The sequence below is a fragment of the Myxocyprinus asiaticus genome, chromosome 21 (genome assembly GCF_019703515.2).
Source record: "Myxocyprinus asiaticus isolate MX2 ecotype Aquarium Trade chromosome 21, UBuf_Myxa_2, whole genome shotgun sequence".
NCBI lineage: Eukaryota > Metazoa > Chordata > Actinopteri > Cypriniformes > Catostomidae > Myxocyprinus > Myxocyprinus asiaticus.
This window is the reverse complement of record NC_059364.1, coordinates 13,130,502-13,154,763: the sequence shown is the minus strand read 5'-3', so window position 1 is coordinate 13,154,763 and position 24,262 is coordinate 13,130,502. Positions and strand designations below refer to the sequence as shown.

At 38.6% G+C, this 24,262-nt stretch overlaps 2 protein-coding genes across 2 annotated transcripts in view; one reads left to right on the top strand and one right to left on the bottom strand.

Annotated features, from left to right (window-relative positions):
• The window catches only part of LOC127412378 (potassium channel subfamily K member 1-like), a 33,930-nt gene extending 24,296 nt beyond the window's left edge, over positions 1-9,634 (top strand). The window contains exon 3 of the mRNA XM_051648683.1: positions 6,166-9,634. Within this exon, the coding sequence (XP_051504643.1) occupies positions 6,166-6,428 (263 nt within the window). The 3' untranslated portion in view covers positions 6,429-9,634. The remainder of the gene's footprint in view (positions 1-6,165) is intronic.
• A 3,057-nt stretch (positions 9,635-12,691) lies between these two features.
• Positions 12,692-24,015, bottom strand: LOC127412261 (transforming acidic coiled-coil-containing protein 3-like). The gene is made up of 16 exons (XM_051648489.1): positions 23,904-24,015; positions 21,117-21,288; positions 20,699-20,829; positions 18,636-19,916; positions 18,046-18,109; positions 17,793-17,961; positions 17,624-17,685; positions 17,362-17,495; positions 15,323-15,404; positions 15,016-15,165; positions 14,866-14,933; positions 14,424-14,467; positions 14,173-14,333; positions 13,277-13,383; positions 12,966-13,086; positions 12,692-12,846 (listed from the first exon to the last, which is right to left on the bottom strand). The coding sequence occupies exons 2-16, from the start codon at positions 21,285-21,287 to the stop codon at positions 12,775-12,777; spliced, it is 2,817 nt and encodes a 938-aa protein (XP_051504449.1). The 5' UTR covers position 21,288; positions 23,904-24,015; the 3' UTR covers positions 12,692-12,774.
• Between the last annotated feature and the right edge of the window lie 247 nt (positions 24,016-24,262).

Below are 24,262 nucleotides of genomic sequence, written 5' to 3'. Positions count from 1 at the left end.
GAACGTGGTATGTGAGATATGAAACTCACATTTCTCTGCCTTGACAAATAACTGGTGTTCCTGGAGACGTGATAGGACTGTCCTGACATGCTGGATATGTTTTTATTTTGAGAGTAGATGAGGATGTCGTCAATGTAGGCCACTGCACACTGATTCAGTAGGTCTCTGAAAATCTCACTGACAAAAGACTGGAAAACAGAGGGGACATTAGCAAGTCCATACGGCATGACCACATATTCATAGTGCCCCCTGGTGGTGATGAATGCAGTTTTCCACTCATCTCCTTCTCTGAGGTTATAAGCACTTCTTAGATCAAGCTAAGAAGGGCTAAGGGGATGAGTGGCAGTGGGTAACGGTATTTCAAGGTGACAGAGTTCAGGCCTTGATAGCCAAGGCATGGACGTAGACCTCCATCCTTTTTCTCCATGAAGAAAAAAACCTGCAGCTGCTGGAGAGGTGGATGTAACCAGAGGCAAGGGCTTCCTCGATGTATGTTTCCATAGCTAGGTTCTCGGGACATGACAATGGATAACCTTTGCTTCTCGGTGGAGCTGTATTAGGCAGAAGTTCAATGGCGCAGTCCCATGGACGGTGAGCAGGAAGAACTTTATTAAAAACTTCATTGAATTCTGCATATTCCTCAGGAATCATGGTTACTGTTTGGAATTCAGGGCTTTCAATGCTGGTGGTAAGACGAGGCATGGAGGCAGCAACTTGGAGACAATGTTCATGACAGAATCTAGACCATTTCGTGAGCTCACCCTGGTTCCAGGAGATAAAAGGATTGTGGATGGCCAGCCAAGGATGACCCAGGATAAGAGCATGATTGGGTGAGTTTGACATAGTGAAATGTTCTCCACATGAAATAGTCCAATCTTGATGGTTATGGGAACAGTTTGTTGGGTTATACCAGTACCAATGGGAGCGTTGTCAACTGTGGCGATAATAATCGTTGGAATGCATTGAATGATGGGTATATTGAGTTCTTGTACGATCTCTTGATTTATGAGATTCACAGCAGCCCCAGAATCCACTAAAGTCGTAACTTTTTATATGATCACCAATGGAGATCGCTACAGGCAACAGAAAACTGTGAAGGATAGGTGATACAAAGTTTTTGGTACTCACTCTCAGCCTTGATTCAGGGGAACTTGATTTCTTGTGTGGGCATGCAGCATTGAGATGACCTGATTCACCACAGTAATAACAAAGTTTTCTGTTACGTCAACGTTGAAGTTCCTCCGTAGAATCACGGGCGTAAACGACTTGCATAGGTTTGGGTAATTCAGTGGATGCCTGTGCCTGTACTGAGACTGTAGACTTAGAAGCAGAGTGAAACTGGGGCCGTGGAGCATTACAAAGAAGATTATCTACCTTGATAGCCATGGTAATGAATTCAGACAGAGTAGACCCTCACCCTTGCATGTCAGTTCAGCCTTGAGTCCTTGGTGAAGCCCCTCGTGGAAAACAGTTTTCAGAGCGACATTGTTCCACCCACTTTGAGCTGCTAGCGTCCCGAACAGAATTGCGTAGTCTGCTGCAGATCGATGGCCCTGGCTTAAATGAAGCAGCTGAACAGAGACATCTTGACCACCCGCTGGATACTCATTGACTTTGTGGATCTGTTGAGCAAAGTAGTCAAACAAGGTCTGTATTTGAGGATCTTTGTCCCAAACAGCGGCAGCCCAATCGAGTGCTTTACCGGTAAGCAGAGCCATCATAATTTCTTGGCATCTTGATTAAATTATTCAGGTTGATTAGAGAAATAAATTTTACACTGTTGTAAAAAAAACCAACATTTCTCAGCAGAACCATCAAACAGGAAGAGCAAGGCTTACCGGTTTAACATGGGGAGCTGGCAGTGAGTGAATGTAGCGAGTCAAACATTCTTTGGCGGCTCAGATTGTTCAGCTGGTCTTGATAACTCTTTAAAACCTCGCACTGGTGTGCAAATGCAGCCTGGAGCTGTGAGACTTCTGCTGGATCCATGGTTTGCAAAGTATTCTGTAACAAACTGGCCATGGAGACGGTGTACGGATGCATGTGCAGGAAGTTTATTAAAAGAGACACAAGTAAACAATCCAAATCATCAGGCAGAGAGACGTAGTCGAAAAGCAGGCAGATAAATCCAATAAACCAAATAGACAGTCCAACCAGGCAAACAAAACAAAGCGTTATCCAAAAAGCAGTAAATCCAGAAAAACAGGCAATGGTCATAACATGAATCAATAAACAGTGGCAATGGGAAAATGCTTGGTAAGGCAGGGTAAACTGGCAATACTTCACAATGAACAATGGAACTGCATGGCTATATATACATGTGGTAAACAGGAAATGAGCAGTGAAGAAATGGGTGAAGATCAGTATTCGGGAGAGGGCTGCCTCTGGTGGTTGGTAGGATGGATAACAACCTCAGATGTTACAACAGTATACAAATAATAATATACAATGTACAGTATACAATACACACAATATAGAATGTACAGTAAACAATACAAAATAATATATATAAAATATGCAGTAATATTGTATATTGTTGCATCGACATTCAGGCTGTCAGTTGATAGTCAGTTGCCAGTAAATATAATTTATGACCATCCAGTGTGTGATTAATAAAGTGCAGTGCTGATGTATATTGATCATGAGAGATCAAGAGTTCAAAAGTCTGACTGCTTGGGGGAAGAAGCTGTCACGAAGTTGGCTGATGCAGGTCCTGATGCTGCGATACCGCCTGCTAGATGGTAGCAGTGAAAACAGCCTATGGCTCGGGTGGCTGGAGTCTCTAATGATCCTCCGAGCTTTTTTCACACACCGCCAGGTAGAGATATCCTGGAGGGTGGGAAGCTCATCTCCAATGATATGTCTGGCTGTTCGCACCACCTTTTGCAGGGCTTTGCGGTTGAGGGCACTGCTGTTGCCATACCAGGCAGTGATGCAGCCAGTCAGGATGCTCTCTGCAGTGCTGGTGTAGAACCGTGTGAGGATGTAGTGGTTCATTCCAAACTTCCTCAGCCGTCTCAGGAAGAAGAGGTGCTGGTGAGCCTTCTTCACAATGGCCTCTGTGTGGACGGACCATGCAAGTTCCTCAATGATGTGGACACAGAGGAACTTGAAGCTGCTGACTCTCTCCACCAGTGCTCCATTGATGGTGATGGGGCTGTGTTCACTGTCTTTTCTACTGAAGTCCACCACAAGCTCCTTGGTCTTGCTGACATTGAGGGAGAGGTTGTGCTCCTGGCACCAGCGTGTCAGAGTGTGCACCTCCTCTCTGTAGGCCGTTTCATCATTGTCAGTGATCAGGCCTACCATCGTCGTATCATCAACAAACTTGATGATGGCATTGGAGCTGTGTGTTGCCACACAGTCATGTGTGTACAGGGAATACAGCAGTGGGCTGAGAATACATCCCTGCAGGGCTCCAGCGTTGAGGATCAGTGATGAAGAGATGCTGCTGCCCATTCTGATCACCTGGCGTCTGCCTGACAGGAAGTCCAGGATCTAACTGCACAGCGAGCTGTTCAAGCCCAGAGTCCGGAGTTTCATGTCAAGCTTGCAGGGCACTATGGTGTTGAATGCTGAGCTGTAATCCACAAACAGCATTTTCACATAAGTGTTCCTTTTTTCCAAGTGGGAAAGAGCAGTGTGTATTGTAAATGAAATGGCATCATCAGTGGAGCAGTTGGTTCTGTAAGCAAACTGTAGTGGGTCCAGTGAGGCAGGAAGCACAGAGCAGATCTCTGATAAGCTTCTCAAAGCACTTGCTGATGATGGGAGTTAGGTTAACAGGATGCCAGTTATTTAGGCAAGTTATCTTTGACTGTTTCGGTATGGGCACATTGGTGGACGTCTTGAAGCATGTGGGAACCACAGACAGGGAGAGGGAGAAATTGAAAAAGTCAGTAAAAACACCCGCTAGTTGATCCACGCATGCTCTGAGATAAGAAATAAGAGGGCTTTGAGACTTCAGCCAATAAAGAAAGTCATTTCAAAGGTGGAGCAAGTCATACATTTTGATGAAAGATTACAAAGACAAACATTTGTTCTATGGATTAATAAGATGAATCATACACATTAAAACCAGGAGTGTATTAAGAAGGAAAATGACATAAATTTTGATTTTATGTTGACTTTAATCAATTTGCTTGACTGTTTACTCTATTTATGTCAAAATTCTGGTATTAACATTATGATTCAATTCACTGGTCTTCACACTTCTTGACAAAATAAGCCTTTTGTACTGTAACAATACATTTTATTAAGTAAACATCCTCCTAAACAATACTTAATTGGTTCACAAGCCTTCCGGCTCGTCCTCTTCTTTTCATTGATGTTCAGCCTAACATGAAACTGAAATACTCCACTGACTTCCTTTTTATGTCTAAACATCTATATGTATCTCTGGTCTATTGTCATAGCAACATATGTAAGGTGTAAAGGAAATGCTTGGGCAGTGTTACAGAGTGCAAACCACTCTTTCACTCCTTTAGTCTACCACTCCATCTGGTGGTTGAATAACAGTTGCAGTACAGCTAACATTTTCAAAAAAGTGAATAAGATTATATTTTACCAAAGTTCCACATGGCTTCTGTGCATGTAGGGTTTTAGACGACACAAATGGTCCCACTTTCCACTCTGTATGCGGGGGATGGTGAGAAAGGGCCACATTTGCTATAGTGTAGTTGTTAAGGAAGATGTATTCATGAAGCCCACACATCCTGCAATGACATGGAGTCTTGTACTTATTTTTAATCTTGATGATGGGATTTTTAGAATTGTAGATAGACCTGTGGTTAAAGGGTCAATGACAAATAAGTGTGTCCGAGATGATGAAAAGGAAAAATCTTAGAAAAAATCTTTTTTTAGAATTGTAATCTTTGTATTCATATACAGTATGTATAATTTTTTTTAAACAAATTTTGCTTTAATGACTCTTAATATATCAATTGGTGTAACCATTAAATAAATGTAATATACAGTATTTTCTTTGCTCTTTGAATACTTGAATGTGCACATCCTTAAAATACTTTTTAATAAAGTTTTTCAGTAACACTTTACAATACGTTTCCATTTGTTAACATTAGTTAATGTTTAAGGTTTCATTAACAAAATTATTTTTTACAGCATTTTTTCATCTTTGTTAATGTTAGTTAATAGAAATACAGTTGTTCATTGTTAGTTCATAATGCATAAACTAACGTTAACTAAAACAACTTTTGATTTTAAAAATGTGTTAATATATGTTGAAATTAACATTAATAACTATGATTTATACATAAAGTATTGTTCATTGTTAGTTCATATTAACTAATGTTTTTAACTAATTTTAACAAATTGAACCTTATTGTAAAGTGTTACCAAGTTTTCAAACAAATTTTTGAAGGTAAAAGTTTTTTTTTTTTTTTTACTTTTTTTTTTTTTACTTTTTACAATGTTGTTATACAATCATATCTGGCAACCTAAACTAAGCTTGCCATGCTATTAAAAGGTAATGACCTTGACATACACAGTATATTTTCTGAATATTAAGATTTAAAAACAAAACTGCTTCACTGCTTTGTTTTAAAAAAGTTATTACTAAAGAATAATTATAAAGTAGTTTTGTATAATCTTTTATTATTTTTCAAGAATTTTGTCTTTGTAATAAGACTTTTTTTTTCTATTACGATCTCCATTTGGTTTCTCCACCCAGATATTTTTTACATTATGTCCCAAAAATTTAAAACATGATTACAAACATATAATCACAGACCAAATGTATTCAAGTGTTTAGTAAATGTCTTTATAATATACGTTTTACATTTTTAATGAAATAATAAAATCGGACATGAGCGTTATTCCATTGTTATTCTTCCCTCATCCCCATGGGAATCCGTTGACTGAAATCAATGGAAAAAAACAAAAAAATCTGTTTTGTATATACATTTTTCTGAAAAAAACAAAAAGAAGCAACATTTCATTGGCTAACAGAGTTACAGTGTCCATTTGTAACATTTTACAAGAATGATTCAAACAGGCATTCAAGGTTACAAGACATTAAAGCAAGACCACACACACGCCAAAGAGCAGAGCACAGATGTAAATGATTATGATACACAGTTAAACTCAAAATAATAAACATAACTAGGTTACATTCCTTCATCTCTCTGTCTCTCTTCCCTTCGACAGTCTATCTTCTGCTCGGCCTGATTGGCATGCTGGTTGTGTTGGAGACCTTCTGTGAACTGCAGCAGTTGAAGCAGCTGAGAAAGATGTTCTACCTGAAGAAGGAGAAGCCCCAGGACCGTCTGGCCATCATGGAACATGATCACCTGGCCTTTACTTCTATGCCAGACGGTACCATCAACTCACCCCCTGAAGACAAAACTGAGCCCTTCGGGGACTTTCCTGTCCTAACATCTCCGGGTGGTGATGACCCTATGATCAGATAAATGTTAGCTTTCATTAATATAACCCTCAATCAAGGGAGATGTCTTCAGCCAAGGGGTTTCCAACATGTGGTTTGCAAGACAGAAGTCAGGCACCTGCCACAGAATAATGAAAATTATTTGAATATGTTACTTGATATTCTGCATACTTAACAGCCCTCTTTGAAGCAACGCTAATCCGGCTTCCTGCATAATTCATTGTGCTTACTGACACAATATGTGCAAATTATCACACACGTTTACCCTGTGAAAAAAGGAGCTTGATAGTAGCGGTATTCCGATATATCGGCCGATAATTGGTCATTATCGATAACTGTATCCGCTTGGACAATTAACAGTAGTAGTAGTAATATGTCTCTCATTTAATATCAATATATTATATAGACTAAATCAGTGTTATAACGGTCATATTGATCTCTAGATAACGGTATCGGCCACAGGAAAACTCATATTGGTTGACCACTACCTGATAAATCAAAGAACATACTTAATTGCAGGCTAAAATCTAGTATGCTACTTGCAAATTGGGATAGTGGAAGCAGTAAAAAATAACCTTGTATTCTCAAGATACAAACTCCAACCAAAACCCCCTTGCTCCAGACCTTCTTACCCTGAACCCTAACCTTAAAGCAGGTGTGTCATTTATTTGCTGTTAAAATTATTTCTTGTATCAAAGCTTAATATGTATAGTGCCTATAGAAAATCATCATACCCCTATGGAATAGTCACTTTTTTTAAATCAAAAATCTTTTTCCAGCTTTATTTGCAAATTTTGCCTTTCAAGTAACATTCAGGTAACGTAATAAAAAAAGAAAAAAAGCTACAATTCCAAAAAGTTATAAAAGATGAAAAACTAAAACAGGGTTTGAAAAATTACCATATCCCTGAATTTAATACTTTGTAGAGCTACATTTTGCTTTAATAACAGCCATCAGTCTGTTTGATATAGCTCTACTAGTTTTACGCACCTAGATTTGGGAATATTTGCCCATTCTTCCTTCGAGTTTAGTCAAATTGTAGGGTAAGCTGTGATGGACTGTTCTCTTCAAGTCCATCAACAGGTTTTCTATTGGATTTAGGTCAGGACTTTGACCTTCCTATCCTTAAGCCACATCCTTAAGTTTTTTGGCAGTGTGTTTAGGGACATTTTATTGTGCTGAAAGGCGAATCACCTGCCCATCTTCAGTTGTCGAGCAGAGAGCCACAGATTTTCCTTAAGAATTTGGGTGTACATGGCAGCATCCATTTTCCCTTCAATCCTAACCAACTGGCCAGTCCACGCTGAAGGGAAACATACCCACAACGCTTCACAGTAGGTATGGTATGTTCTGGGTGGTGTGCTGTGTTTGGTGTTCTACAAATAGAGCGCTTGGAGTTCAGTCCAAAACGTTACATTTTAATCTCATCTGACCATAAAATCTTTTACCATATGGCATCGAAATCACAAAATCAGAATCCTCCATGGTCAGATTTTCTATAGGCACTGTAGAGTCAACTAAGTAAGCCATTTGTAGGTTGATTTCACCTAAAAGTGTAACACTGTTGCTCTATGGCACTATCAAAACATTCCTGTTTGCTTGAGCAGCCTGTCTAGCCCCACACAGCAACATTGGCTCGACCAGTTTTTGTGTGACTCTTGGGCAGCACTATCTGTTTTCTCTTGAGTTTTCTGGAATCTGTTTGAATACAGTGATTTTGTTCCCCCCGCAATTCCATTTGGTGGCACAACAATGACACACTTTAGCTTTAAAACCTAACCTTGACTGTCCAATTCTACACTCTAAATCATGAAGTCCACTTGCCCTGATCTAAAGCTTGGCCTAAAAGCCCCTGTCTACTAAGACCTTTGTGAATATGTTGTGAGGGCTCACTCATGTATGGTGTTGGAGACCCATGCCATCAAACATAGATGTTGCACATCATCTGTTGTTTTATTTAGATTTGTGTGATCTAGCTTGTAAACAGCTTTAAGAGTAAGATTTAAAAGATATCTGCTACTGAAGGTTAAAGACACTCTAGTTATATCCAGTGAAACAATTTTGCTCCATTACTGCATAGAAATGTTAAGATATTGGAGACTGTAATGCACTGTACTGCAGTGTATGCTGCAGGAAATTTAACAATTGTAGCGTAAGTCAATGTATAATAGTGTCAGCCAGATCATAATTGTGGCCAAGTTAACATATATAGGTGAAAACATAATGTTTAACTTAAGGGGTAATTTTATGATGTGTTAGAAAGGGAAAAAGCATTTCACTGATTGTGAAATGCAAAGCAGCTATGCTACACGGCATAATTTTCTTGTTTTAGAGAGTAATATTTTACCTATTAACCTTAGTATACATATTTAAATGCCCGAGAGAGCTAGTCAATCTCAGTTTACATGGATTTTTGAATCCAGGGTTGAAAAATGGCTACAATGAGATGTCAGCACAATGCAGTTACATACCAAAACAAGTTCGATGAAAATCTAGGATTACCGAAATTTTCATTTGTATCGACTAATTGACTGTATTACACTTGAAACATCTAGAAAGTTATTGAAATGTTTGCATTCAAAATTTTGTAGCTTTTTAATAAATGCAATGCACAAATTGTATTTTTGAACATGCTTGAAGTGTTCTTTACAGATAAAGAATACATTTGTATTTGTATTATGAGAATGACTGTTCTAGGCATAGACTTATGACTGCTGTTAAAGGTCTTATTGGAAGATCACACTTTACAGAAGACTGCATTCTATCACTGTCACAGCAGTAGAATGTCATGACATTTTTATCACAATAGAATAAAAGTTGAATGTTTTAGGGACATTTCTCTTATTTTAATAGCTGTTGTGTCTGTATTTAGGTAAAAAAAAAAAAAAATTATTATATAGTGCCGTGTCTTTACACTAATAAACATGTTTAAAGCTCAGACAAAGGGAACTTGAATATGCTGATGTGACATTTTATTGTGTGAAGAATGCTATGCTTTGTGATGTCACTGCTGGATTCTTTGTGCTTACTAACTGCACGAGTCTCTGTATGGTCATTTACAGTGTCTCAACATTGTATCAGTGCTGCACAGCATCGTATATATTTGTGAATATTTAATAATGTTTGTGTACAATTGTTGTACATTTAGTACATGAGGGCATAAACATTGTCATGATCTTATTTGTTTTATTTGTGTAAATGACTGTTGAATAAATGCATTCCCATAGATGATTTCTGAATCATGTATTTAATAATCCTCAGACTGAATAAACAGGCTTAGAAACACTTTTGGAAGAAGTAAGGGGCAATGGTCAAACTATTTAAATCCTCTAAAGGGGCACCATATAATGTAAGGTGTAATTGGAGATATTTTAACTTTCTGTAGTTGCCAAAAGCATTCATCTCCCATCAACTCTGACTGCACTATTGGAAATATGTTGAAGGAATTCAGCTTCCACACAGAAAACTAAAGAAAAGGCACCAACACTGGCATCTGATGTACTATTGCCCTTGTGATTAACTTGTCCACATTAAGAGAAACAGATTTTCCCTCCAAAGGGAATTCTCTGTTATTTACTCACCCTCATGCCATCCCAGATGTGTATGACTTTTTTTTTTTTTCCCTCCTGCAGAACACGATTTTTAGAAGAATACCTCAACTCTGTAGGTCAATACAAAATGAACAGTGACCAAAACCTTGAAGCTTCAAATAGCACAAAGGCTGTAAAAAGGTAATCCCAAAGGCTCCAGTGGTTAAATCCATTTCTTCTGAAACGATCCAATTAGTTTTGGGCTTGAACTGACCAAAATGTAACTATTATTTTACTATACATCTTGCCATTGCAGTCTCAAGGAACGATCATGGTTTCAAGCTTGATTACATTTCCTAGTGCTTGAGACATGCATGCTAGACAGTGTAATCAAGCTTGAAATCATGATCGTCAAGGACACTGCAGATGTCAAAAGATGTGAAAAAGAAGTTACATTTTGGTCTGTTCTTACCCAAAACTGACTGAATCGCTTCAGAAGACGTGGATTAAACCACTGGCGTCGTATGGATTACTTTTAAACTGCCTTTGTGCTTTTTGAAGCTTCAAAGTTTTGGTCACCATTCACTTGAATTGTATGGGCCTACAGAGCTGACATATTTTTCTTAAATGTGCGTGTTCTGCAGAAGACAGAAAGTCATACACATAATCTGTGATGACATGTGGGTGAGTAAAAGATGAGATTTTAATTTTGGAGTGAACTATTCCTTTAATGCAGCTTGAATGTCATTCGTAATTTTACTCCAAAACAATTCACTCCTTTTGACCAATACAGTTTCATGATTTTTTTTCAGTCATTCATTCACTTTTTTTTTTTTTAAGATTTTAACATTTTTGATCAATGAATTTCCTAAAATTGGATTTTTTTTTTAATCCCTTTCGATTCAGACAGATTTAAATTAATTCAGTCTGCTTTGTGATCTAAAGAAATAAAAGACTCAAAATACAATTAGCTCACAAATCAGACATCACTATGACTTGCAAGTTTTACTCTAAAGAAGCGCAATCTAGCCTAGATGAAATATTTTAGAGCAAGGCAAAGCTGGGGGGGGGGGGTGTTGGAGTTAACCAATAAATTAACATGATTTTTCCAGTCATTCATGACTATGGAATAAATGGTTTTTAGAAAATCATTTTAGAGGTTGTACAGGCAGTAATTTCTATCCAATGAAATATTCTTGAGCGGAGCATAACTAGAAAATTGATATTCACCATAGACATTTACAAAAAGAATTTTTTTTCCTCCAAACATTCCCTGATATTTCCAGCTTTACAATGTCCTTGGAAACCCTGAACAGTGAGATGATTTACAAAATATAGAATAGAGACTAAGACATTAAAGACAAGTACTACAGAGGCTGTCATTAAGAACAAAATAAAATAAAAAGGGTAATAAGGGAAAGGAGTTTTGAAAATATAGCAAAAACAAAAAAACACCAGAGTTTTAATAATATTAAAGGCCTTGGTAACTTCTGCAGTCTAATCTAATTTCTTTCATTTGTCTTAATGAAAATGGCACTAAGTGAGAACTCACATCACTAAAAAGCAGTGGCTGGCCTTGCATTTAAAGTCTAGGCCTTCAGGGTGATTCATGCGATTAAGAAAACACAGTTTCACAATGAACAAGACACCCTATGCCTTTGGGCATCATACATTATGTTGCAGCTAACTAGTAATACCAATTGACATTTTAAAAACACTTAATGCTCAAGCAAGCCTAATTTTAACTGCAGCATGACTGTTTTGTGAAATAAGCGTCTCCTGAACAGACATTCAAAAATCATAATTTTTCATATAGAGGTCTATAATACCTGGAAAAATCTAATAATATTTGTGATTTAAATGTTGCTTGCAATAAATTTCGTTTTGTCAGAGTACACGGTTATGCTGTGTTACATTCAAGTTGGATGAGGGATATTCCTACTTGATATCTCCAACCATAAATGCATTCCATTCCCCGATATTCGGAAGATGACGTTTAAGGAAACAAAACTGCAACGCTCCCGTCAGCTTAGCAAGGGTTTAACTCTCATTAGAGATGTCTCCTAGCATCCCAACTGATAAACAGTGCTGCAGCGCTAGCATTTGTGCTTCAGGTGTACGATTATCAAAAGAGATTAGGTTTTATACACCTGTTTCTGCAGGCGTTTGTTAAACAAGCGTTAATATCATGTAATGTGGCTTCACTCAAGGCCAGCTAGAAGGCCTCGACCAGGACATATCCTAAAGATCACACCCACCAAGAACAAATAAATAAATCTGATTGGCTGAAGAATCTGACAATCTGACTTTAGTTGCCCATTCATTTGCACTGTTGAGGGATTCTGAAGAAATTCTGAAGGCAAAGTGCTGCTTTGGGCATGCGATTTGTGAAACAGTTGTCACACTTTGCTTGTAAGCATCAAGGAATAAATTCTGACTGGATAAGCTTATCGTTTTTTCTCTATTTGTTTGTAGATTAAGAGTGGAAAGCGATTAAAAATACATAGGCAAAAAGGTGATTGAGAATGAAAGGATGAAAAATATTAATTTATTTGGTAAGTTAGGCCAGCAGAGTAGGCTTTGCTGGCCCTGAGAATTCGCCACTGCTAAAAAGCCACAACTGAATCTTCCATTTAAAAAGAAACAAAGAAATGTTTGGGGACTAGGAGGACGTAGTCTTTCATCAGCTGCCTTAAACTTACGGTTACGATAATCACCTAACATATGTTTTCAATCATTGATGTTCAAGACAATGTGCTTCCAGACTCCATTTATTATTTATTAAAACTGCTTATAACGAACACAAAAACATAACAAACAACAAAGATAAAGGCAAACACATTAAAAGCCATGCTTCTGCACTTTATGCAGTAGCTCATCACACAGTTCTGTCACATCTTTGACTTCTTTAGCCTGAGAAAAGACAAAAGAGAAACATGTCAGTAAAATGGCAAGAAATGATGCAATTAAACTACTTATTTCAGAACTACACCCGTAAAAAACGGCTACACCACCACTGTAAGAGTGTGAACCTTTTGTTCCAGATCCTTCTCCAGGGACTGAACTTTCAGCTGTTCTCTCTTGAGTTGTATTTGAAGAGTTGCCACCTCTGCGCCCTGCTTAGTGCGCACCTCTGCTATCACCTTATTCGCTCTGAAACAAGAGTATCGTTATGGACACTTTCAGGCATCTAATCTCTTCATATTCACTACACAATTCTCCATTACCAGCATGTTCATAAAAACTGACATTTTAGACTTCAATATTACAAACTCGCAGCTTCACTATAATGACAAATACCACAATAAGTGTGCATGTTTGTATGGTGCAGAAGAGCTCGTACTGATCTAGTTTCTCCTCCGCATGGGCTTTAAGAGCTTGATAACGCTTTTCTTCTTTCTGCAGCCTGTCCATGCAGTTCTGGGCATACTGTTTTAGAGTCTCCTCATTCTATATAAGAGAAGAAAAATGACCATTATACTCAAAATAACTACATGACTTAAAGGGATAGTTCACCCATAAATGAAAATTCTCTCATCATTTACTCACCCTCATGCCATCCCAGATGTGTGACTTTCTTCTGCTGAACACAAAGATATTTAGAAGAATATCTCAGCTCTGTACATACAATGCAAATTAATGGTGGCCAGACCTTTGTAGCTATATAAAAAAAGAAAAATCACAAAGGCAGCATAAAAGTAATCCATAAGATTCCAGTGGTTAAATCCATGTCTTCAGAAGTGATACGATAGGTGTGGGTGAGAAACAGATCAATATTTAAGTCCTTTTACTATAAATCTCACTTTCACTTTTACATCTGAAAGTCACATGTGGTGCCTGTTTAGTTTCACTTCACATCTGAACGTGAAAGTGAAAATGTAGAGTAAAAAAGGACTTAAATATTGATCTGTTTCTCATTCACACCTATCATATAGCTTCTGAAGATATGGATTAAACCACTGGAGTCCAGTGGAACCAATGGATTACTTTTATGTCTCCTTTATGTGATTTTTCATTCACTTGTATGGACCTACAGAGCTGAGAGATTCTTCTTACAATCTTCGTTGTGTTCTGCAGAACAAATAAAGTCATACACATATGGGATGGCATGAGGGTGAGTAAATAAGAATTCAAATTTTTGGGTGAACTATCCCTTTAAGAAGCATGAATGTTAGGTACTGACAGCCTCATTCTTCTCCATTCACTTACACTGTTCATTGTCATTGAAGCATAAAATACCTTTTTGAATCCCTCGATAACTTCCTTGCATCTGTCAAGGCGTTTCACAATAGAGGAAAAAGATTGTTCCAAATCATTTAAGTCTTTGGCCAGCTGATCTTTTTCCTGAAGGACTCGTTCCAACTCAATTTTAGCCAAATCTTCCTTCTGTTTATGCTCATCTACAAACAAACACATGGATGTTTGAGTATACCTCAAAGGCAGCATGTTGTATTGTATGTGGAACAGTGATTCTGATTACACTTTCATACCTGTGAGCTGAGTGATGGTGGCCTCAAACTCTGACACTATAAACCTGAGAGAAGTAAAGAGTGTGTGACTGGTGTGTTGTCCAAATGTCAACCATTTATCAGGGTTCCCAATTTTTTGACCAATGAATTTCCATTTGTTTGTGATTACTAGATAAGGGTTTTTAAAATCAACTTTCGCTGTAGATATATTGAGTCATTCAGACTAATTTGAGAGCAAAGAACAGACTCCAAATACGATTCACTCACAAATCAGACATCACTATGGCTTGCAGGTTTTACTCTAAACAAGTGCAATTTTGCCTAGATGAACAATTTTAGAGAAATGCAAAAGTAAAAAAAGGACATTCAATGTATATTTCCTGGTTTTCCAAGATCGTGAGAAACCTTTTTCTCAATGCTCTGCAAACATCACATGAAAGCGATAGTCCGATCAGAGACTTACAACATGTGCTGATTTTCCAGTTGCACTGCTTCAATCTGAGCCTTCAGCTCTTGTTGCCTCTCCTCTGCCTTACAAAAGAAAAAAAAGAAAACATGAGAACCCAGAAGAGATCAGACACTGGTCATCTTGAGTGAGGCTATGAAAGCTCACCTGTCTGTCTGCTTTCTGAAGTGCAGCATCCATGTCTCTCTGACTGTATTTCAGAACCTCTATGATGGAGTCCTCGGTCTTCAACGGCTGTTTAAAGGTGGGAACAAGCAAGTCCAGAACAGTTGGATCTGGCACCACATTGTCCACTGTCTGGAGATGCACACATGAAAATATTAGTTTAAATGTCCATAGAAAAAAGCAAATTTGTCTGCGTTAAAATTTTGGCCTGTTTCAGGGCCTTAAAATGTCACTATTTTGTTTTAGCGAAGATACAAACAGAAGATTATGAGAGTTTGTGTTTTCTTACTGGTGGATGCAGATCGTAAAGCAGCTTCATACTGTCACACTGAGACTTCTGCTTTCCCTCTGACTTTGCAGCCTCCATCATTCTAACACACACAAAAGTAAAACGGTAAATATAGCTGCAAGCAGCGATGATGGGCCCAAGCACCATGGGTCTATTTCCACCTGGCTTTCGGAAAACAGTGAAAGATGGACACATGCATTTGACATTATTCTAAACAATTTTGAAGCAATTTGGGTAAATGTAAGAGGGCTATTTTAAAGTCTGTTGTAAGAGCCACAATTCCTGCTGCCAGGTGGTGGCGCTATTACCGTGACCCAAAACAGTGACATCCATGTGATTAGCCCCCAAGACTAAACATACTAAATCACACATTGCACACAGAAGATATGAGACACTTCCTGTTTCCTATTTTTTGCTATTAATTTAATGCCTCGCCATGGCAACACCGTTCGATATATCAAAAATCTGTTCACACTTTAGCATCTTCAATGTCTTGGCATAATATTGTCTAAATGTGGTGACAGTCTCATGAATCCTCAAGGAGAAGTATTTAAAAGTTCAGAGACTGCAATATTCAAAAAATCCAAAATGGCTGACTTCCTTTTGGGCGGAGCTCTAACTATAATTATGCAAGTTGACCAGCTTGATGAGAACTATATATGTACCAATTTTGGTGACTGTAGGTGAAAATGGGGGTGCTACAGAAGCCGTCTTACACGCCCATTTTAAAAGGAGCGCTACAGAGTCCTCCCTACACGCCCATGCGTGCACTATTTCTCAGCCCTAATGGCCAACGACTCTGATGTGTTTGCAAAATTTTATGATATTTTAAGCATGCCAAGTGCCTCAAAAACACTCAAATATAGGAAGGAATAATAACAATTAATGCGTTGCCATGGCAACACTAAGATATCAAATATCCTTTGACAATTTTACATCAGCAGTGTCTTGACATTATTCTAAAGAATTTTGAAGCAATTCCTGTAAACACAAGAGGGCTATTTCAAAGTCTGTTAAAAGTGCCATACTTCCTGCTGCCAGTTGGTGGCGCTATGATCGTGACCCATAATAGCCACATCAATGTGATCAGTCCTCATTACCAAACATACAGCTAAATTTATCAAAATCACACAATGCACACAGAAGATAAGGCACTTCCTGTTTTCCATTTTTCGCCATAAATGTATTGCTTCGCCATGACGACTGTTCAAAATATCAAAAATCCGTTCGCAATTTAGCATCTACAATGTCTTGGCATGATGTTGCACAAATTTGGTGCCATTCAAATGAATCGCCTCGGAGGAGTATTAAAAAGTTCAGAGCCTGCAATTTTCAGAAAATCCAAAATGTCCAACTTCCTGTTGGGCGGAGCTAATGACTGAGTATGAAAGTTGTTCTACAGAGCCCCACTTACATGCCCATTTTCAAGGGGGTGCTACAGAGCCCCCCCCCCCCCCCCCGCAACTTTGCCCAGCCCTAATGGCGACGACACTGATGTGTATGCAAAATTTTAGTAACCCAAAAGTACAGAAAACCTTGAAAAAAGAATAATAATAATAATAATAATCCTTAGAAGAACAACAGGGTCTCCACACTTTCAGAACTTGGGCCCTAATAAACAGCATTATTTACCTACATTTATTTTTCCACCAAAACAATATGAAAAACACCACAGAGACTGTGAACCAACAAATCAAGAGTTTAGTTGATTCAGTTGGTTTAGTCAGTTTGAACTGATTCTCAAAATATAAACTGAACTAACGAACTGTTTTTGCTAAAGTTGAAAAAAGATGCTATTAAAACCATCCATCTTAATGCTGGCATACTCTTTGCCAAACTTTTCGAAAGACACGTTTAATGACAAAATGAATAAAAAGCATTAAAATTAATCACTATTTTTCCAATATTGTATAATTTTATATCACCTGCAAGATAATCTTTTATATACAGAAAACAAAATGTTTAAAAATAAATAAATAAATAAATAAAATTACATTTGGAAAACAAGTATTTACTGTATGTGTACAGAAGAGAATGACCTGATGGCAAGGGAGGGTCTTGGCATGCTGAATCCAGAGTTCCCGCTCTCCATTGCAGTTTTCTTTGGACTGTCTTTCAGCAGTGGGTCAAACTTCAAATACAGTGATTGCTTCCGCAAGGCTGACTCCTTGAACTATAAAAAGAGTTTTTGTAAAGAGCTGAACAACTGAATGTTAAGTAGTGTTTGAGAACATCCAAACCAAAATTTTTTTTTTCCCCCCAAAATGGCTGGCTTTATTGACTCAAAACAGAAACACTCACAGTGCTTGATCCAAATTGCTCCAAGTAATCGATCTGCCCATCAAAATCTCCTCCCGGCATGACTGCAACAAAAAGAAGGATATGTTTCTCAGCTGTTAAGAGCTTGCACTGAATGGGATGCTTGTCTTTATCCAATGGTTCAGATAAGAGCGTAAATAAGTTCACTCACACAATGCACCATGCACAAACTCATCTTCACTTGGTATACCAAAGTCACAAGTCTGATTCTGAAGGTCTGGCCTGGGTTCTGGGGTCACGGTGACCTCCGGCTCCTGAGGGGCTGGACTATGATGCAAGTTAGTGTGGGAGGCAGTGAATGACACCACATCTTCTGCTTGCTGTGAGAGAGTATAAAATATCTGTTCAGGATTGCAGTTGGTGGTAACATTTACAGAATGTTCTTGGTTTAAATACACATGTACCTGCACAGTAACAGAACGCTCAGTTTCTGCTATTTTTACATTTTCAGAAGCAGCCTGGGGAGACCTGAAAAAAAAAGAAAAAAAAAAAATCAGAGCTCAACAATTGAAGTTATTAGGCTATGCAGATAAGGAATGACATACATTATACCTTGGCAGGTGCTTAACCCTTCCGTGCTAGTGATTTTAAACCCGTTTGGGCTGTGTTTAGCATCCATATATTCCTAAGAAACCCATCCACTAACATCTGCAATTGTTGTATGACTTTTTTTATTTATTTTTTTACCTTTTTTATTATTGTATAATAAGAACATTTGCAAAGAATCATAAACCCGGTAAACCGTGATTTTTTTTCCCTCAGACTGAAATCTAACGGTCAAAAACTAACACTGTGGCATCCCTATTCATGACATCCTAAATACCAAAATTAGTAAATGTTACAGTTTGTAATAGATTTTTTATTAATGCAAAATAAATAATTGGGGAAGGTGTGCAAATTGTGACTCTTGACCTGCAATTTGTCATCAATGCATCTTTACACAGTAAAGAGCACAGAAGTGTTAAACACACTTTGCTAGCTCAAGGTTTCGTACCGGCACTCAAGCTGTTCATCCTGTGCAGGGGCCTCAGGCTGCTGTACTGGAATTGCAGTCTGTGTCAAAACTGGGCTGGTCTGGATGTCACATGGTGGGGAGTTACCCATCTTAGCCTTTGTGCCAAAAGGGTTAAAGTCTGGGTCATCAAACTTGTCAAAATCAAAGGGGTAAGATCCTTTAGCAGCAGGAATGTCCAAAGGTTCTGTCTGCTCTAGGTTATTAGGGGACACCTGCTTGGGTTCTGGTTCCTTCTCTGTGACTGCTGCATTTGTTTTTTTGGGAACCTTTTTGGCACCTGTAGGTCTTTTAACCCCAAGCCGTTTTGGTGGAGGTTTGCGCATTACTTCAGCACCATCATCAAAATTAAACTCCAGAAGCATCTGGTTCTCTTTTGGGGGCGATGCAGATGAGGAGCCCCCAGTGACTATGGAACTCTCCTGAGAGGGAGCGCCGGTGGAACTCTCCTGAGAGGGAGCGCCGGTGGAACTCTCCTGAGAGGGAGCGCCGGTGGAACTCTCCTGAGAGGGAGCGGGGACATCGGGGGATGTTGGAGGGGCCTGGACTAACATCTCTGGTTCCAGCTTAACTTCTTGGCTTGACAAGGGTGGATTGAGAATTGCTAATGTCTTGCAAAGCAGAGGAGAGTTGGGGATCTTTGAGCCACCAGTTTGGAATGGGTCGAGCAAATCAAGGTTGTCAAAGTCCAAGTTGTATGATCCCGCACGGGGTAGTGGCAAGTCCTGGGCCTCAGGATGGTTGTCCATAACACGAATCTGCGGATATACTTGCAATGGTTCCATGATATCAGACTCCTCAGTGTCTGTAGCAATCTTCTCAATGTTCTCAGTCTTGATGATTACAGTGGCCTCTGCTGAAGATATGTTAACAGAACATTCTGCAAGTGCATTCTCCACTGATGGGGAAAAGGGAAGGGTCTCATCAAGTGCAGTCTTAGTCACCTCTGGAACCTTCTCATCATCCTCAGGTGCAGAAACAGGGGCTGCAGTTTTATCCAACTCTAGAAGCTCATAAGTCACATGTGAAACTGAAGATTTAGGAGGGGAATTTGCCAATAGAGATTTAGGAGGGGAATGTGCCAAAAGAGATTTAGGAGGGGAATTCGCCATTTTATAGGACTCCTGGAAAGGATTGATGGCATCTAGGTTGTCAAGGTCAAGTGTGTAGGCCCCTTTGCTCTGAAGAGGCATGTCTTCATCAGTGTAGGAATCTTTGTTACTCTGCATGTTGATTGGGGTGGTTGAAGTGCTATTCACAGCCCTGTAAAACACAACATTACATTATACATTTGACACATTATTGAATTTTGCCTTTTCTTTAAAGAATAGGGGTTTTTGTTTTGACATGTGTCTGTGTACCAAATCTGTTGCATGCTGTTGACTACCACAAACATTTTACACTTGTCTCGATTTGTTCAAAAGAACAAGCATTTAGCAAAGTTACTTTTTATTTTCCCAGTTATCGGCCAATAATATATCGTACGCCAATATATCGTGCATCCCTAGTCAGTAGATTTTAACTTGTATTAAACCAGTTACATTAATTGTAAGAATTAATATATATCATTTTAACATGAATATTGTTAATGTCCTGTGGCTATACTTTTGAAACAGTGAGTATTTTAAGTCTACAAATTGGCCCCATTCACCATTTTAAGTTCCTCACTGGAACCCAGATTTATACTTTTGTTTTTTTTTTTGTTTTTTTAAAAGGAGGGTCGAGTCAAAAAAAATTGTGTTAATCAATATTATGCAACAAATGCAGTTGATTGAACTTAACTTGTATTGAACCTGGAATATTCCTTTAATGAACTGACCCTTAAAGGAATAGTTCACCCAGAAATACAAATTCTCATCATTTACACACCCTCATGCCATCCCAGATGTATATGACTTTCTTTCTTCTGCAGAACACATAAAATGATGAGAGAATTTACATTTTTGGGTGAACTACTCCTTTAAGACCAAAGTTAGTCATACAAATCTTAACTTGTGTTTACAGAATCTCTAGAATTTTAGCTAATTTGCAGGTAATTTGCTCACTGGTCAGTAAAAGATGATGTGTGAGTCTCCAGAGCATTAGTGTTGTTTTTCTGGCTGGTGATCCTGCTGGTGCGGCTCGGGGACATAATCCTCTTTGTGACTGGGTCTCGCCGTGGAGTCTGAAAACAAACCTATATAAACCAACGCAAAACCACGCATGTAAATCTTAATGACAGTCCAAGCCTGCGAAAATATACAGCAATGTCAACAAATGTTAAACTTCAATGTGTGAATGAGAGCTCTGTTTCGACCCTAAAGAGAACTAAACCAAACAATTACTTAATAAGAAATGCAGATCCATTACACAAGGAAATTAAAAACTTAAGAGTTAAAATCTCCTAATACATCCTGGATTGCTTTAGTATGTTAACTCACATAAAAACTAAATGGTCTATTTTAAATATAGAAGCCTGCAAACCTTTGCTCCTCTATTTACAGTCTTGCTAATGTTGTCAGCCTGTGACTGCCGCAAGATGGAGGGCCTGCCAGTCGGCTGCTCCAAAGAAAAAATGTCACAAGGGTCTTCAGAACTGCTGTTCTTCCGTACAGCACACACTCCCTGATTCTCCTTCACTGCAACAGAACTCATACTGCAAGACAGAGACAGTTAGAATATGATGATCAGTTTGGCAAAGACACGCCCAGAGAACACCATACCCAGCTGGTTTTACTGATAAAACCCTGAGGCGGGCATCTGACCTTCTAACCCAACACCAGAAGACCTAAACACGGATGCCAGGGATTTTCTTGCACAGACTTATGAAACTTCAAATCTGTTGCATTTCTTGTGAGCAAAAGTCTATTGCTTTAGGGCAGGACAGAGATTCTGGCAAACCAACAGGGTGACTCACAACCCCAAAAACTTAAACGTGGCATCAACTGGTGCAGTAGGGTGCTGGTGGAACTCAAGAGGGGTTCTTTAAAATCAACATGAAACAGCATTTCAGTTCCACAATGTGACGCATACAGTACACAAGTGAAACAGAATACACTGAAGAGAAAATCATAAGATGGGACTTCTTTTACACATAAACCAACATGAAATGAATGTGTTTAAGGAATATTCCGGGTTCAATACAAGTTAAGCTCAATTGACAGAATTTGTGGCATAATGTTGATTACCACAAAAATTTTATTTCGACTCGTTCGCAAAAAAGGTGGGGGACCTGGATAGCTCAGTGGTAAAGACGCAGACTACCACCCCTGGAGTTTGCTAGTTCAAATCCCAGGGTGTGCTGAGTGACACCAGCCAGGTATCCTAAGCAACCAAATTGGCCCGGTTGCTAGGGAGGGTAGAGTCACATGGGGTAACCTCTTCGTGATCGCTATAATGTTGTTCGTTGTCGGTGGGGCATGTGGTGAGTTGAGCGTGGATGCCGCAGTGGATGGCATGAAGTCTCCACACGCGCTATGTCTCCATGGCAATGCGTTCAGCAAGCCACATGATAAGATGCGCGGGTTGATGGTCTCAGATGCAGAGGCAGCTGGGATTCGTCCTCCGCCACCCGGATTGAGGTGAATCACTACACGACCACGAGGACTTAAAAGCACATTGGGAATTGGGCATTCCAAAAATTGGGAGAAAAAGGGGAGAAAATCAAAAAAAAAAAAAAAAGGACAATTTTTTGAAGGTTTAAAATTTGGAAATGTGAATCTTTTAATTGTATAAAAGCACTTGCATTAATTCTTAAAACTAGTGTATAATTTGGGCTGTAAATTTGATATAATCGTCATTTTAGTGAAATTAGTGTTGACGAAGTTGTAAAATTGCATATAACTTTACACAGAAAAGGTTAGTAAGTGATTTTATCACACTAAAATCATGTTAAAACATCTTTTCATTACGTCTTGTAGCTATACTTTTAAAACGGTGAGTATTTTTACAGATTGGCCCCATTCACTTCCATTGTAAGTGCCTCATAGTAACACAGATTTTTGCTTTTTTTTTTTTTGTTAAAGGAGGGGTAAATTGAAATAAATTTGTGCCAATCAACATTGTGCCTCAAATGCTGTCGATACAGCTTAACTTGTATTTAACCAAGAATATTCCTTTAACTAGGTTATAGGCTAATATTATTTCCAGCATAGGTAATGTCAGCCAAAAATGAAAGTAATTTTAAAGCCAGAGACAAACACTTTATTCCTTTGATTGTACATTGTGCAAATAGGGTCCATTTTGATTGCACACAATAAGACCAGGATTGTGCATAAAATTCATTTTTATTTCATGTTGACCTTAAATGTGTATTAATCATGCCTTTGAGAGATGGTCAAAGGCAATCAAAGACAATCAGCTGCCACTGAGTTAAGTATGTTGACAAAAGCAACACTGTCTTGTAGTTTGACTAATGCTAGGCACTATGACAATCCCTTGATGGCATGACTTTTATGAGAACAAGGAAGGAACGAAGAAGAGATTGACAAAACCTTCAGAAGAATCGTTACCAATTATGGCCTCATCTGTCCTTCCATGGATTCTGTTGAACTATGTAGGATTGATAATAAAATTATCAGCTTTGTAAGAACAGTTTTCTCACTCATCAGCCTTCCATACAGCCTACCTTGACAGGTGATAAACAGTTAACCGACTATTATCACTGAGATGTGCAACCAAAGGCCACACTTATAAACAACACACAATCAGCCCTGTAAACAAGCACTGTTTCGAGTGCAAAAGAAATGTACAAGGCCAGAAAGGAAAGAAACCAACCAAACCCACCCTTTTGTGATGAACAGTGGATTGAGTGTGTTTGAGAACTAAATCTAACAGTTCAGTGCCATGTGACCACATGAATGGCAGATGCTGTTCTTCAAAAAACAGCCTGTAATAACAGCAAAAATACAAGCTGTTTTGTAAATACAATCGCTAAACGATACACTTACATTAAGATGCTAACTTAAAAAAAATGCACATTAATATTGACATGAACTGCCTCTTACCATTATCAATGCCAATTACACACATTTCAAGAACCACCAGCGAATTAGCTATATCATCATATCTGCATTTATATACATTCAAATGAGTTCAAATGAAATGAATAATATACATATATATAGCGACTGTACATCATCTGCTGAGCCTTTTGAAAATTCTAGCACTACTACTAAAAAGACCAATAAGTCTACTTTTATCGTCCACTATAGTGCAATACGTCAATGTCGCTCTCCAATGGTGGTGTAAACAGTTTCCTAAAATACGTACCTTATACAAAATGCTCAAATTCAACACAAAACCGTTTTACTTCTCGGATAACGAGCGCGACCAAAAGAGATGTTGCACGTTTATAACTTTCTCCCGTTTGAGAAGGTTCAAAATTAAACGGCGCAGTCTCAGCCAATACAATTCAAGATTCAGCGCTCATAAGGCGGGAACATTATATGAATCGACCAATAGTATTTTACGTCGAGTTGCGTTTCCAGGTGGATGTTCCTTTGACAGGCATACAAATCAGCCAATCGCACAAAGCCGTGAACGCAAACCGGTTATGTAGGCAAACAAACATGACCTCGTTTAACCTTTTTACACAACGCACACACGTTTCCATTTGTTAGCGTGAGCTG

What these genes read in the sequence shown, in the direction of transcription:
- LOC127412261 (XM_051648489.1), bottom strand. Translation starts at nt 21,287, where the DNA reads ATGAGTTCTGTTGCAGTGAAGGAGAATCAGGGAGTGTGTGCTGTACGG. An exon ending in GTTTGTGCATGGTGCATTGT is followed by an intron (nt 17,686 to 17,792) that starts GTGAGTGAACTT and finishes TTTTTGTTGCAG; the next exon opens with TCATGCCGGGAGGAGATTTT. An exon ending in GCGGAGGAGAAACTAGATCA is followed by an intron (nt 13,087 to 13,276) that starts GTACGAGCTCTT and finishes CTCTTGTTTCAG; the next exon opens with AGCGAATAAGGTGATAGCAG.